The 15,022-nt window shown below is 42.4% G+C and overlaps 1 protein-coding gene across 2 annotated transcripts; it reads right to left on the reverse strand.

Moving 5' to 3' along the window:
* Positions 1 to 2,783: 2,783 nt before the first annotated feature.
* Positions 2,784 to 10,715, reverse strand: PRDX4 (peroxiredoxin 4). 2 transcript variants are annotated; one of them, XM_053971283.1, is made up of 8 exons: positions 10,453 to 10,715; positions 8,584 to 8,701; positions 7,519 to 7,635; positions 6,843 to 6,965; positions 6,098 to 6,228; positions 4,469 to 4,503; positions 3,221 to 3,267; positions 2,784 to 2,907 (listed from the first exon to the last, which is right to left on the reverse strand). In XM_053971283.1, exons 1-8 carry the CDS (start codon positions 10,667 to 10,669, stop codon positions 2,904 to 2,906), a joined length of 792 nt encoding a protein of 263 aa, XP_053827258.1. In that variant the 5' UTR covers positions 10,670 to 10,715; the 3' UTR covers positions 2,784 to 2,903. The 2 variants fall into 2 exon arrangements, with proteins under 2 accessions (XP_053827258.1, XP_053827257.1); XM_053971282.1 differs by lacking the exon at positions 3,221 to 3,267 and having other exon boundaries at positions 10,453 to 10,712.
* Positions 10,716 to 15,022: the final 4,307 nt, after the last annotated feature.

Consider the following 15,022-nt stretch of genomic DNA (forward strand, 5'->3'; position numbering starts at 1 on the left):
GTACAGGCTCCCAGCAATGTGGTGTTTCTTGAGATATGGTGTTTCCCAGCAATGTGGTGTTTCTTGGATATACTTGAGTTTGCATAGGAAGAGGTTTCTGTGGGCCAGGAATGGGCATAACCCAGGAAGGCTGCAGAGGACTACATCAGCTAATAACATCAAAAATCTGTGCCATTATTATTATCATCATCTGAATTGATGCTTTGATACTTCTGGAAGTGACATCCAGGTCTCAGCTAGATCCATCCTGCTTGGAGAGGTGGCTTTCATCTGCAGACCTCACCACCACCTAAATTGCTGAGAGGGCAGTAGAGGGGTGTGGGATGCTTGCCCAAAATAGCAGAGGAAGTTGAAGACTGTGTCTCATTATTAGTCATTACTTGCGTTGCAGGAGCATTTTTGCTTTTTCTGTAGAAGACAGGCTCACAATGGCATCTGCATTTTATGCACTTCCGTGAGGCCCCTGAATATATCCTGGGGTTTGGGAAAGCAGAGATGTATGAAATGTAAGTTTTCCACTATTTCAAACCTCAGGTGGAGCACTGGAAGAACAGGCTGCTTTGTCATTTGTTCATTTCAAATATGTACAATCACATGGCAAATCAAGTCTTTGCTTAAGGACTATGTCCCTATTTTCCCAATACTTTTTATCCCCACTGAACTGCATTAAAAAAATCCCAACAACCCTATGCCATCCCTTACCACATGTTTAAAGTGTAAATGTGCATTTAAAAAAACCTTGAAAGTTTACTCAGCTACATTGCTGTGATTTAAATTTGCAATGGTCAAAGCATGCAGATGGCCTCAGTTTTCTTCAGTCACTAAGTGTTCTCAGCACAGTTTTCTGTTCTTGACTCAGGCTCTGTACACCTTTTGACATCTGCTGTAGTTTGCTGCTCTTGGTGCTGACTGCTACAGAGACAGACCCTGTGGCTGGGCTGCTGTAACTCAGTGCTCACTGGGCTCTGCAGGGAGCCATGAGCTGGCTGGAGTGTGTTCAACACATGGCAGATAACTCATCTCTGTCTTTATCAGGTGTCACCGGCTGGCTCAGTGCCAGAGGTTCCTGCAGCTGGGGTAGCATTAGGTGTGACTGAGAGCCAGCTGGCTGGAGAGGTGGGCAAGGCCTTGCAGGAGCAGGGCACCAGTTCTAAAGGGGGCACAAACGTTGTGTTCATTTTGTGCCTTGGGCTGCTGCTGAGTATCCATGTGATTGCTGGGCCCACAGTTCTCATGCTGCAGTGGCTTGGAGTTATTTGAACGTTTGTGTGCTGTTCTTGGTGCTTCAGGGTTGATGTAAACAGAATCCAGAGTAAAATTCAAAGTGATTTACATTCTAGTCATGTGAGAAGGCACCTCTCTCTACATGCTGCCCTCTGGTCTTTGCAATCACAGGCTGGAGCAGCACACTAAGAGCCTTTGGGGCTTGGCATTGATCCCGTTCTGCCTCTGTTACCCTCTAGATGGGATGAGGGACTCCTTTCCCCAGACCTCACAGGAACAGGAAGGCTGAGGCTCAGTGAAGCTCTACTTGCTCTGGCTGTGGTTCCCTCTGCCTGGGGCATGTGTGTAGGTGTTATTTGTATCAGAGCTGAAGTGAAGGAAGCAGCTGTTCCTGCTCTGTGTCTGCAGTGACTAACACGGAGAGCTGCTCAATACTCCAAGTCCACAAAATCATGTAACTTCACAGGGCAAATGCAAGTCCTGGCTTGGTTCTGCAGACCTGTAGTGAAGAGTCTGTGTATAGGGCAGGGAATTGTATGGTTTGGTGAGAGAAGGGGAAAGTGAGTTTTCAGGCATGTGGGATCCAACCAAGAGTAATAATGTAGTGGCGTAGATTGGAGATGGAAGGTGCCTGTTGACTTTTCAAGGATGACCCTGGTGAAAAGCTGACACACATTTCAGTTGCTGTTTTTCCAGTTGCACAGACTCTAGAACACCGTGTCAAAAACAGAAGAGGTGGGAAGAAGCAAGATGACACCCTCAGGAAAGCGTTCTCCAGTGCACACAAGTATGTCTTACATGGAGATGTTCTTTTCACTTTATAGAAGAAATTCTTGTCCATCAGCCACAAGAGTTTCTGATCATCACATGTCAGTACTTGGGAAAAACTGCAACTACTCCCTTAAAACTAGGAGCCACAGTTAGGGAGTGGATTGGCACAGGACACTATCCCCCACATCCATCTGTTAACAGTGTAGGGACAGGGACAAAACTCAGAAAATGTGAAACAGAATCGATCTTATCAGCAAATACACTACAAATTTAAGCATAGAAAAATTTACTGGTTCAGCCCTTGAATCACATGAACTGGTAGAGGTGTGTTTTTTTCAGTGCAGATGTACTGATTTATATAGTGTAGGGTATGTTCTTAGTTGAAAAATATTTTCAAGCTTTACACAGACTGGAAATTTAATTCAGCAACTGTAACTAATTCCTGGCTTTTCAATTAGCTGCTATTGCCACTGGACTACAGACAAATGTATCATAACCAAGTGGCTTTTTTCTAGCTGTAGTTTCTAGAATGTGACCAAACACACAAGATTTTTGCAGAAATTAAGAAATCTATTAATAGCAAAAGTGATGAATCTAAGCCCATGATGCTAAGTGGATTTGGGGAAGACTGAGCATTTAAATAAAACGTAAAGAGAAAACATGTATTTCATAAGAATATTCTCTGATAACTAATGAGGTACCTGTACTTCACACAGGTTAGACTTCTGTTTAAATAATGAGCCCTTTAATGTTTTATTACTGTTACATATTAATCAAACTCACAAAAGTACCAAAATTAATGAAATTTTATTGGCAAAAATCAAGTTGAATGTGACCTACTGAATTCAACAGATGCGAGCCTCAGTTTAGTTTATCAAAATACTTCAGTTTTCCAGCTGGATCTGGAATTATCTGTGCAAGAAAGAAAATTAAAATGTTAGTCAAAAACCAAAGCCAGGAAAACACAGCAAACTAAAAAGCTAGAACAGCACAGTATTTCACAGTAAGATGCTACTGCCAACTCACTTGCAACACTGCAGAGTAATTTATCAGTTGATTTGGTACTAGATTACTAAAGGTGCCTAACAGCAGTAGCAGAGAGATTCAACCAACTGAGGCATGAGAGAGTGCAGCCTACCAAAGGAAGAAGTTTGACAGCTTGCCCCAAAAGCAAGATATTTTGGTAAATTAGTATCTGCAATCTAGAGGCTTAGAATTTACTTACAGTTCTTCCCTTGGCCACCACACTCTCATGGCTTCCTCTGGTTTGATCTAATTAAATCAAACACATTTAGAAGGCATGACTACATCTTTGAAAAAGAAAGGCTTTTTCAACTACTCTGCTATTGTCTGCATCTTTTGCACAGAGGAGATGGAGAATGCTTCTGGACTGTTTTATATTACTAAATTGTGAGTGTTGGAGCTGTTAATATCAGCATTTTTAAGGCTGTTTGTTAGAAAATACATCAATGTCATGTTAGCTAGGTGATCCTAGCTATGGAGGGCAGAACTTTTCAGCACCAAAATACAAATGTTGGGCCAGCCTGCCCTCTTTCATTTTATAGTCTTAATATCCAGCTTCCCCCATTATGATACTCTTCTGCTAGCTTGAAAAAATTGACTCCCAGCCTCAAGTCATCCTAGGAAACTTTCACATCCAGCAAAGATACATGGTTTAATATTCCACTGGTTTTTACTATTAAGTACAATGCTTACTAACTCTGCTTAGAGGCTGCTGGGGCCTGGTTTTTCTTGAGCCAGCTCTTTAACAACAGTGCTCTGTCATCACCAGATGGTTCAGGAGGAAGCCACATGCTCAAATAAGTGACAGTGATCTCATCTGAACAAGGCAGCTCAGACCTCTGGTGAAAGTTTCATTATTCTGCTGAGGCTTGCTCTGGGCCGGGGAACACCAACAAGTTCAATGAGTGTTTATGTGAACTCTGGCTCCTCTGCCTCCAGTCACATGGAGCCCAGGAATAGCAAAGAAGGGAGGGCAAATGCACAGCAAAGCAGTGCTCCCTGCTGGAGTGCTGATAGTGGCACTGGCTCTGGCACATACCACAGCAGCCTGGGAACTTCGGTCTGTCTTTTTTTAAGTAGTGCCCAGGATCTGCAGTAAGAACCACCAAGAATTTATATGGAGAAATAACCAAGAAGATACAAGAAACTCAAGAGTTTTGAACTTCCCCTCATCAGCTGTTAACAGGAAAAAGTTCTTGATCACAAAGTCACTGCTGATCAAGTGAATTTTGTTCACACACCAGGAGTTTGAAACAACTGGGAGATGTCTAGTGTGAGGGAAAAAATCCCCTAATGAAATCAATAGTAATCCAAATGGTCTAAGTTAATAATGCAACATTACTCATACCTTCTCACTGAAAGTTGTTGAGATTTTGGATTTGGCTCTAGTAGAAATGGTAACTGAGTGCTTGTTAGTACTACATGCATGTTAATATAAACAATGACTTACTGTTTCACTGCCAGGTTTCCAACCAGCAGGGCAAACTGAAAAAAAGGGGACAAAGTTAGCTCAAGTATTTTTACACACACTGACTTTTGTGTCCTTAATATTCTCTTTCTGACCTTGAAGTAAAACACCATGAAATGTCACATGTCAATATCTGAAACTATTAAATGTGCAGTTTTCTTTACACATGGGATGGTGACCTAGCAGTTTATACCTGACACCACCCATCACTTCAGTTACCTGAAAACTGTAGATCTCTGGATGGATGCCTATGCCTCAGTTTAATTCTTGTACCCTTCTAAACAAAGTACTGGCAAAGCAGTATCTGAGAATGAACACCTACTCTAGTAAAACAGAAGTTTTGCAATAAAATTCAGGTGACTACACAGAGATCTACCTTTTTTTCTTTAAAACCAAAACTAGAGGCAAAGAGAGCAGTTCAAAGGTTCCACAAGAGACTAATTTTATTTGTAACCTTGCTTAGGAACAAAGGGATTGCAGCATGTGCTTACCACAGTGTGGCTGGGAGCCCTGGGACCACCTGAACAGCTGCATATTCTGGAGTAAAGCTCTCATCTATTCAGAGTTCTCCCTCTGAGGCTTCAGCCCAAGCAGTTATGTCATATTACACTGCTTTAAGACAGGCTGGCAGACAAAACACCTCAAATGCTAGAAGGAATTGTGGAGAACTGTTATTCTGTGCAAAGAAGAATACAGAATAATAGTTTTTCCTGTACAAAGAAGGAGAGCTTCTACAGAAGCAATTGAATTTTACAATTCATGTAAAAGCTGGGGAAAAAAGTGGTATTCTGGAAACACTGCAAATCAACATTCTGTAAGTTGGCTTTGTACTAAATGTGGGTAAATTTCCTTAGTCAGATGTGCATAGCCTAAGTATCAGCATCTATTTTTTCAAGTGTGTACAGCACAGCAGAGTAATGATCTGTACCTTCACATAAAGGTACTTTCAAATGCTTGGAGACATTGAGTTGAACTGAAGTTAGGTTGCTAAATGTGTATTCATATCTAAACAAATCTTCCAATAAGTTATTTAAAGAAATGTGAAAAAGTTCACCCCATGCTTGGACTGGAGGAATAAGAATTTTTGATACAAAGTAATGATCTGAAGACAGTAAAATTTCTTTGTTGGGGAAAGATGATCACACAGCACTTATACAAGTAATGGTGCTATAATTTCCACAGGATCACCATGTATCTTGCCATGAAACACTCATTACTTGTCACAGGTCCTCACTGAATGACACAGGACAAGGATGGCCTGCATCTCCATTATTTTAGTATGCAAAAATGTACTGAAATATTGGGCCTCATTCTTCACAGCCTCATATTTTGTACAAATTTATGCTTGTGACACATGGTACATCATGCCAAAATTCAGACTACAGGAATGCTTTATGCTCTCATTCTCATGGAAGTGAAACAAAATATAAATTACTATTCTAGAAACAACCTAAGGACCTGGGACCATGGAATCAAGCAGGGCAATCAAACCACTTCAGTCACTGTATGAGGCCAGTCCTTAATGCTACTGAACATCCTTCCTCCAAAAAGCTAACACAGCTTCCAGGCTAAGTAAAACAATCCTCAATATGGCAATACTTAAAAGAGCACCTTCTCCATGTTTGTCTGTGTACTGGAATGCTTGTACTAAACGAAGTGTTTCATCCACTGATCTCCCAACAGGAAGGTCATTCATTGTGATCTGTCGAAGGATTCTCTTATTGTCAATAATGAAAAGGCCTCTGTGGGTAAAAAAAATGAGTTTGTGTTAGGAAACAGAATTAATAATAGTGGTGTTTTCATGCACTATTTTATGTCTGCTGGATGGGAGGAATTTGATCTCTGCAAACATCGTATAATACTACCAGTAACCTACCACTCTTTTCCTGGGTATCAGAGGACATGAGCTGAGCTCCAGTTAAAACCAAAAAGATATTCTTCTTTGCAGAACACAGAACTAAGCTCTCACAGGCCCTGCCAGGGGATGCTGCAGATGCCAGGGCATCACAGGGATCACAAAAGAAACGACTCAGTTTTAGGCAAATGTATCTCTTCAGGTAACCTTAGTCTTGACTCTGCCTGGACTTGGGAGGTCCCTGAGCAACTGCAGTTTTGGGGAATCCTGCTCACTTGCCCTGCTCTAGCTATCTACTGATGCCTGTTGTAAAACAGGGTATTAACCTTGATCCCTCTTCTGACTCATTATGACTAAATTTTTTGTGTTCTTCAATATTTGCTACTCACCATGAACCCCCAAGTAAAAGCTGCTCTAAAAGAAAAATTTCAAATGCTTCTTTAAATATGAAACAGTAAGTATTCAGCAAAAACCCAACCAAACTACAACCCTTTGAAATACCTAAGTGTATGTCCTTGATCTTCCAGATACACTCCATAATCCTTTGAAATCTGGTGTGTCAGATCAGAAAGAAGGGGAATCTTCATTGGTCCAAGTCCTCCTTGTTTACGAGGAGTATTAATCCTTTGAAGGAAAGGAAATATAGATGTATTTCTCATACAGATATTTATTCCCTACAGAAGTCAGAAATCACAAGCTACATCAGTATGGACAGAAGGATCTAGTGCAAGTGACATTTTTTCTGTTCTGCACACAAAGGAGATGGAACAGTATTTGTGGCTTGAACAAAATGTTCAGTAGATCTTTTGCAGGTTTTGGCCACATCTGTTAATGATGACCTTTTTCTTATCAGTTCCATTTGCTTTATGCCAACACGCTCATGAACTGGGACACGTGAAGCATTTACTGATAGTTTCATTAGTATTTTTTTTTCTATTAGTAGTATTTTTTGGACTGAGACATGACATATTGCAAGCAATACACATTAAACAAGCTTAAAAATAAAAGTACTTTCATACACTAGGATTAAAATTTACTTTAAACATTTATGTCAATAGCATCACACTTTCACACATTATGATATACCTCCACAGGCTAAAAATCTGGGGAGTACTGTTCTTTTGCTAAGTTGGAATAATGAATAATGTTTAGTGAAAGACAAGAGAAAGATACGTACCATGCTAAGTGAGTGAATTTTGAATCCACAGAACATGCTACTACTTCAGTATTTATCGCTCTGAATTCTTCAATTCGGTCACTGAAGGCAATGATCTCAGTTGGACAGACAAATGTACTAGATGATTTAAGACAAGATAAAAGTCAAAATTTAATGACAAAGCCAGTAAATTCTCTGTCTAACTTAAAATGGTGTATTTATCATAAATTATTTCAGCTTTTGCTTATTTTTATTGCTCCTTCAAGTATTTAACCAAAATGCTGCCTGACAAATCCTCCACCCTCAGACTCCAGCTTAGTTACTAATGGATTATTTCTGAAGACTATAAATCTATGGTTATTTTACAATCTGCATTCAGAGCTTGTACAGTTACTTTCTTTTAGACTTTACGAATGTGGCTGAATTTAAGCACCATAAACCGATTCTTTCAGAGGATCATAATTTGTTGTTACTGTGCAAATCTGCAAGTTTTAACTGATTTGTCTTCAACATTTTCTATTACAGAAGAACTGAAGTAGTAAAGCTAATGATGTTATCATATTAAAAGTAGTTATGCATCTCTGTCCTCTTCATTTTGTGGAAAAGAATGGGATTGTCCTTTAAAAAGCAGAGATGTTATCACTCAATCAGTGAAGTTACTGCATTCTAAATAAAGGAGGTTAATGCTAAGTGCTCACAGGATGTTATGGGATGAGCTTAAAGAGAAAATGCTACCTCTTGGATATATTGTATACACTCTAGAAAGGGTGCTTTCTTCTACTTGCAGCACTGATTTACACCATGAAACAGAACATAGAGTCTGCCTAACTAGGTTAGGCAGTCATTTGTTTTGTGTGGAGATACAAATTAGTGGACACAGTTACTAGGACAAAGACTGTGTTGCAATTTTACCAATGCATGATAAGAAAACAAATGCCAAGAATATATTTTCTTCTGTTAGTCCTTTCTTCTCTCCCAAATTTCAACCAAACAAAAAATACAAGACCTCAAAAAAAGACAAGAATTAATGAATTATGAATCTAGTGTAGCTGCACTCAGTTGTATGCCTACAGTGCTCCTACTTACAAGTCAAGAGGATAGAAGAAGAAGACAAGATATTTTCCTTCATAATCTGTTAGCTTCAGCTCTTTAAACTCTCCATTAATGACTGCTGTTCCTTCCCAGTAAGGTGCTGGCTTGGAGACTGAAATGCAAAGAACATTGAATTAAAAGAATATAACACCTGTGTTCAAACCAAGCTGCCCAAGGACAGCTGTTCTTCCTTTTGCTTGAAAAACAACCTGCAGCACAGTTCCAAGATGAAACTGCTTTCCAGCTCTAAACAGGGGGGTACAGAATGATGAAGAAATGAAGGCTTTAGTACACATACAAAGTAAATAGTTTGACCAACTTGTGCTCATACATGAGCCCTGCTGATCACTGATAATCAAGGCCACACAAACTTTATCTGGGCCGACTGAACAAACCCTGTGTGCACTGCCAGCTCAAGGCACCTGCTAGACTGCAGGGGAAAGCTCTTTAATACTTCAGGTACTCTCATTGTTCTGTTAAAAATAGCTGTTGGGAACCAGAAGCACAAAATAGTTCAAATTCACTTTACTTTTTAGCCATGGAAACCTGTCTGGAATTCTGGTCCACAAAAAATATATGCCACAACGTGGTTAAAGACAAATGCCTAAAAATGCAGCATATGTTTATTGTTACAACTCCTAAGCAAACTTTAACTTGAAGACAGCTATGTTTTTAAAAAATATCCAGTTGAAAAGCATGAAATATATTTACTATTCCTATCAGAAGGGATTAACCGTGAATTTAAAATATTAAAAATTAATCTGCCAGGTACTACTTTCATACCACTGTGAATTCTGAGACAAAGGATAGGATATGCTGGAATTACAAGGTGGTGTGAATACACTTGCCATGTCAAGGACATTGACACATATCTCCAACAAATTAGGGAAAAGCTTCTGAGAAAAATATATGGAATCTTAAATATTATCTGGACGATGCCTGAATTGTTTGGCTCTCCTTTCCTTACGACAACCCACAGCTGCAAGGATGTACAATAAGGACCTTCAGATTAGGAGGGAGAAGGAAAAGATATTAAACGAAATACTGTTTATCTTGACCCCCTTCTAAATTAAGGTAGTTGTTTTTGCAGTTATAAACATCTGGCTGTAATAACTTACATTGCAAAGGGAAAAAAACCCAAACAGTATCGGTTACAAATATCTTGGCTACTTTTCTTTCTTTTTTTTTTTTTTTTTTTTGTAGCATCTGCTTGCAAACGTTTAAAACAGAATGTATGCCCTGGCTCCGTAAAGGAAAAGGATTTTAAATTCTCACAGGGAAGGTAAAAGGTAATATCTGTGTGATTTCTCTGTACTCTCCGTCCTGCAGGACAGGACTTTGAGCAGGTGTCCCTGAACATCTCACAGCGATGCGATTTACGGTGTTTGTTCCCACATCTGTCATGTAAAGCATTTAAACCGCGTCAGAGCCCAGGCACGAAAGCAGCGCCAAACCCAGCGCGGTGGCGGCGGGTTACGAGCGGCGCCCGTTCATTGTTTCTGATCGCAGTGCGAGCGCAAAACATTCCTGTGGATCCCTTGAAGCGCTTCCCTGAACTCGTTCGCCATTTCTGGAACCATGGACCTCGCCGGACGGCCGTGAGACGGCGGCGGGGACCACGATGAAATGTAGCTCTGCAAGGAGCCGGTCTGCCCTCCCCTTCCTTCCCTCTCCCCCGCCGGCCGAGGCCGGCCCGGAGGCCGCAGGCAGAGCCGGCGTGGGGCGGGAAGGGCTGGGGGAGCCCCCGCGCTCCGCCTGACGTGGCGCTGCCGCCGCCCCGCTCCGCAGCCCCGAGGCGCACTGCGGGCACATCCCCGCCCGGCCCCGGCGCTCCCCGCAGCCCCGGCCGCGCCCGGCACCTACTCTTGGCCTGGCTGAGGTGCAGCGAGTGGTCGGAGACGGGCAGCCGGGCCGCCTCCCCGGGGTACACCTGCCCGCCCGCGTAGTAATGGCACTGCTCGTCCCCGCGCTGCCGCGCCGGGCGCGGCTCCTCCGCCTCCGCTTCGCCTCCCAGCGCCGCCGCCAGCAGGAGCAGCAGCAGCGCGGGACGCCGGGCCCCGGCCCCGCCGCCCGCCTCCATGTCCCGCCGAGCGACTGCACGTCCCCGCGGCGCGGCGAGGGGCGGCAGCGGCGGGGAGGAGCTTGGCCCGCACACCCTCCCGCCGCATGGCCTGGCCGGGCCGGGCCGGGCCGGGGCTCAGGGGGGCGGGCGGCGGCCCGAGGGGCTGGGGCTGTGCCAGTATAGGACAGTATGGGGCTGTGCCCGGTATAGGAACCCCAGCCCGGCACAGCCGCCCCGGGACACAGCACAGCCAGCCCGGGTCCGGCACAGCTGCCCCGGGCCCTGCCCCGGGCGCTCAGAGCGGGCAGTGCCGGCGGGGCTGCGAGCTCGTGTTCCGGGCTCGGAGGAAACGGGAGTGATGGACGTGTGTAGAGAAAGAGGGGAAAGGAAGGCGTGTGTGTGGAGAGAGAGCGCGCACGTATCCGGATTGCAGGAGGAAACGATGATTGTGAGAGGCTCCCTATCTGCTGTCATCTCATTTGTGGCAGCGTGGGTTCTGTGGGCGCGGCACCACTCGCGGCCATAGCCAGCTATGCCAAATGCAGATTGTGCATTCTGGCCTCATGAGTACAGGAAATGCAGAAGAGGATATTGCCTCAGGCCCAAACCCTTGAATGTTGCCAGATGTGCAGCAGCTCATGAATGGACACGTGGTGCCCATGTAGTGCATGTAGTGCACGTGGTGACTGTGTAAGAGTGTGGTTAGACAGAAATGAAATACTAAGTGCCTTAATTCACAGAATCACAAAATGGTTTGGGTTGGAAGGGACCTTTAAAGATAATCTATTCTAATACGCCTCCAATGGCAGCGTCATTTTCAGCTAGACCAGGTTGCTCAGAGCCCTGTCCAGCCCGACCTTGAATGTTTTCAGAGTTGGGGCATGCACCTGTGCTAGTATTTTGCCACCCTCATTGTAAAAAATGTCTTCTTTTTATGTAGTGTTAAACTACTGTTTTGTAATTCTAAACTATTACTCCTTGTCTTATCACATTAGGCCCATCTTCCTTCCTTTAGGTACTGGAAGGCTGCTCTAAGGTCTCTCTGGAGCCTTCTCTTCTTCAGGCTGAACAACCTCAACATTTGCAGAAGAGATGCTCCAGCACTGTGATAATTTCTGTAACCCAGATGCCTTGGTTCAAGTTTGCCCAATGAGAGGTCATTTTTCTCAGTGGCTTTGTGGCTCATATCACAAAAAAATTACGTATATCACAGATAAGCATAGATTGAATGTAATTCCACAGTGCATTTAATAACAAGATTTTGAAGACAGTAAGTAGGCTTTGACAAGCAGTTGGTAAGGCTTTGCAGCACAATTTCTGGTTGAACTAGGCATACCTATTGGACAGGGACAGGTCAGATCATCTGTCAAGTGTATCAATTAAATTGTACCCAGGATCCTTAAAAATAAGGGTGTGAAAGAGCTGGAGCTGTCCCTTATCAGAAGTGTTGACCTTTTGTGCTTTGAGCACTGTGGATGCCATCCTCTGGGAAAACTGGTGGTCCAGTAAAAGCTCTCCAGACTGATGATGTCAGGAATGTCTGCATTGAAGCCTGTCTCTGCAGATGATGTGTGATAAATGCTTCAGGATGCTGTGGTACCTGTGCCAGAATGGACAGTACAATTTCTCTTTTTTTCCCCTTTTCCCTCAAATGATACAGAACAGGCACGTAAAGAGCAAAGGGAAAAGAATATGCTGAGGGCCATTTTCAAAGAATAAAGGCTTTGTAAAAGAAGAAAAGCATTAGCAAGGCACTTGTGATTATACATTGTGTCTTGAAAAAATCCTAATATTTTTGTGGTTTCTTGTAACAGATTTCACTCTTTAGAAAGATACTTCACAAAATTAAATTCACAGGAGTGGGAGAAACAAGATTTTGCAGGCATGCTTGGACTTCTTAACCTATGATTTAAGTGTTCCTTTTTCCCAAAGCTTGGAATTCTCTCCAGACAGGTCTCCTTTTCTTTCCCGTCTCTTGTGTTATTTGCCTTTAAATTCCAGTCTAGGTTATACAAGTTAGGGTCACACCACTCATATCCTTACTGCCACAGTAAAAATCTTCCTTGGGCACATTTGCCCACCTGAAGGAAGGGATTGAAGATTACTGAGGGTCAGAAGTATAAGGCTCTGGAAGAGCCTTCTCATGAGTACAGGAGCAAAACACCTGCATATTTGCCAGGCTTGATCAGCATGTGTGGAATTATTAAAAAAAAATGTATCAAATGTCTGCCTAAAGAGGAAATGAACCTGATGGCACACGAGGTTCCCTTGTCCTGTTTTTTTCACAGGGAGTTGGTGGTGGCCATTCTCTGTTTATACCTCCCCAAGTGTTGAAAGCAGGATAAAACCTGTTCTTTTCAGTGCTACTGTTTGACACCCCACCCCTATCAAGGTCATGTCATTAAAAGAAGGATGAAGAAACATGTTTGCTCATGTTAAGCACTCTGGTTGTGGTGGAAAAAAGCACTTAATCTGTGTGTTCCCACTGATCTCAGAATCAGACAAGCTTTATATTTAAGCTTGCTAAAATGTTTTGATAGATTACTGTCTTACATGATTTAACTCTAGTAGCACTGAATTTAATATCCAGTTTTCCTCAGTCTCAGTGCTCATAAGAAAAGTGACAGTCTTGGCCTCTGTGAATTCACAGAGAAAGATATTTTGGTTGATCCTGCTCTTTTCTTTGTGCTGGTGTTTTGAGCTGTAGGATAGGGCAATGATTTGAAAGGTATACATACAGTAAGGTTGCAAAAAAAAGAGCAGTTGCAAGGTATGGACTTTGCATAATATTAACACCCTTCAGTTGAAAGATATTCCTATGTATTTCTAAACATGAGAGAAAACCAGTAAAATCAATGCAGTAAAAATAGAAAAAAAGCAAGCCTCTGGTGAGTGGAGAAAATGCTGAAGGACGAAAAAAGGTTTCATCTGCAGAATATAATGTTAGTTTAATAGTACTAATTTGAGGTTCATATGTGATTAAGTGTATATATAGGCATGGAACAGAGTTCAAAAGAGCAACAAGAAAGACTTTCTGGCTGATGCTATACTCTCAAGATTTCTGCAAGTGATTAAAAAATGAAAACAATTCATAAATGGAATCCATGATGAAATCCAAATATATATCACTCTTCAGAGTCTAAATGGAGAAGATGGGCAGCAGTATTTCTTTTCCCAGTGATTAAATACTTGACTACATGCTGATTTTTGTGTTTGAATTGGTGATATTAAGTGATGCTGTTAAAATGTGGTAAGAGAAACACTGCTACATTCATCCTGTTACACAGCTCTTCTGAAGCTGGGAAGGCTCAGCACATGTAAGGGGAAATCTCTTAAATCCTTCCTTTCTCCCACTGCACCCAGGCAGCATTCCTCCTGTCATGCCCTATCCAGCCTCATGAGGAAGGTTCAGTTTTGGCAAAGGGCTTGATAGTGGCAGGATGTCATTGCCACAGTGGCACTGAAGTTATGTAAGCAAGGAGTGATTTAGATTACTGAAGCAGTTTAGAAGTGGTTATGGAGGTTCTGTGTGGTAATAAAATACCTCACTGCAATTTAAATGACCAAACATAAAAATATCTTGGAAAAATTAGTGTAATATATTGTAGCAAGATACCCGTCACCATTTCCTGGAACAGATGGAGCAGATGTTCAATATTGTGCTGCTGAAACTAGCAGTTGGTTTTATCCTCTTCATGGTTTACAGGGACATTTTAACAAATATATTGCATTGCTCATAGTGCATGACAAAAAATCTATAGCATAGGAAACTTTGCTGGAGAAAGGAGGGTAGAAAACATCTGTTTTGTGAGAGGGATTGGAACAGAATGACCATCATTAAAATTAACAATTAGAGAACACTCCTCTTTGGCTCTTGCTAAGGCCAGACTGGTGGGGTCAGCTGTGTGTGTGCTGGGTGCAAAGGGGCCTTGAAGAAAAAATGTATCAAGCTGGGAAGTGTTAGGTGGTGCCATTTGCTTTAACAGAGCTGCCTCCTTATCATAGCAGGGGTCCCCCACCGGGTAATAATTAGCATTGACTCCATGATACCAGAAGGCTGATCCCTTTCCTTTCCCTTCCCTTTCCCTTTCCTTTCCCTTTCCCTTCCTTATTAAGAAAAACCCATGACCCTTGCAGACAGTCTGATACAGACAGACCAGATTGGTCCTTGAAATCCAAACACTATCACCAGTTGTGATTAAGAAATCAGCCTTTGATAAACAAATCTCCATAACATATTCCACATGTGCACAACAACTGGTGCAGCAAGTGAAGATAAGAATCGTTTCTCATTCTTTTCTCTGATCTTCTCACAGCCTTCACCAGGACAATGCCTGCTGCTCTCTGTGGAGAGAGCTGTGGCAACATATC

This window comes from Vidua macroura, chromosome 2 (genome assembly GCF_024509145.1).
Source record: "Vidua macroura isolate BioBank_ID:100142 chromosome 2, ASM2450914v1, whole genome shotgun sequence".
Classification (NCBI taxonomy): Eukaryota; Metazoa; Chordata; class Aves; order Passeriformes; family Viduidae; genus Vidua; species Vidua macroura.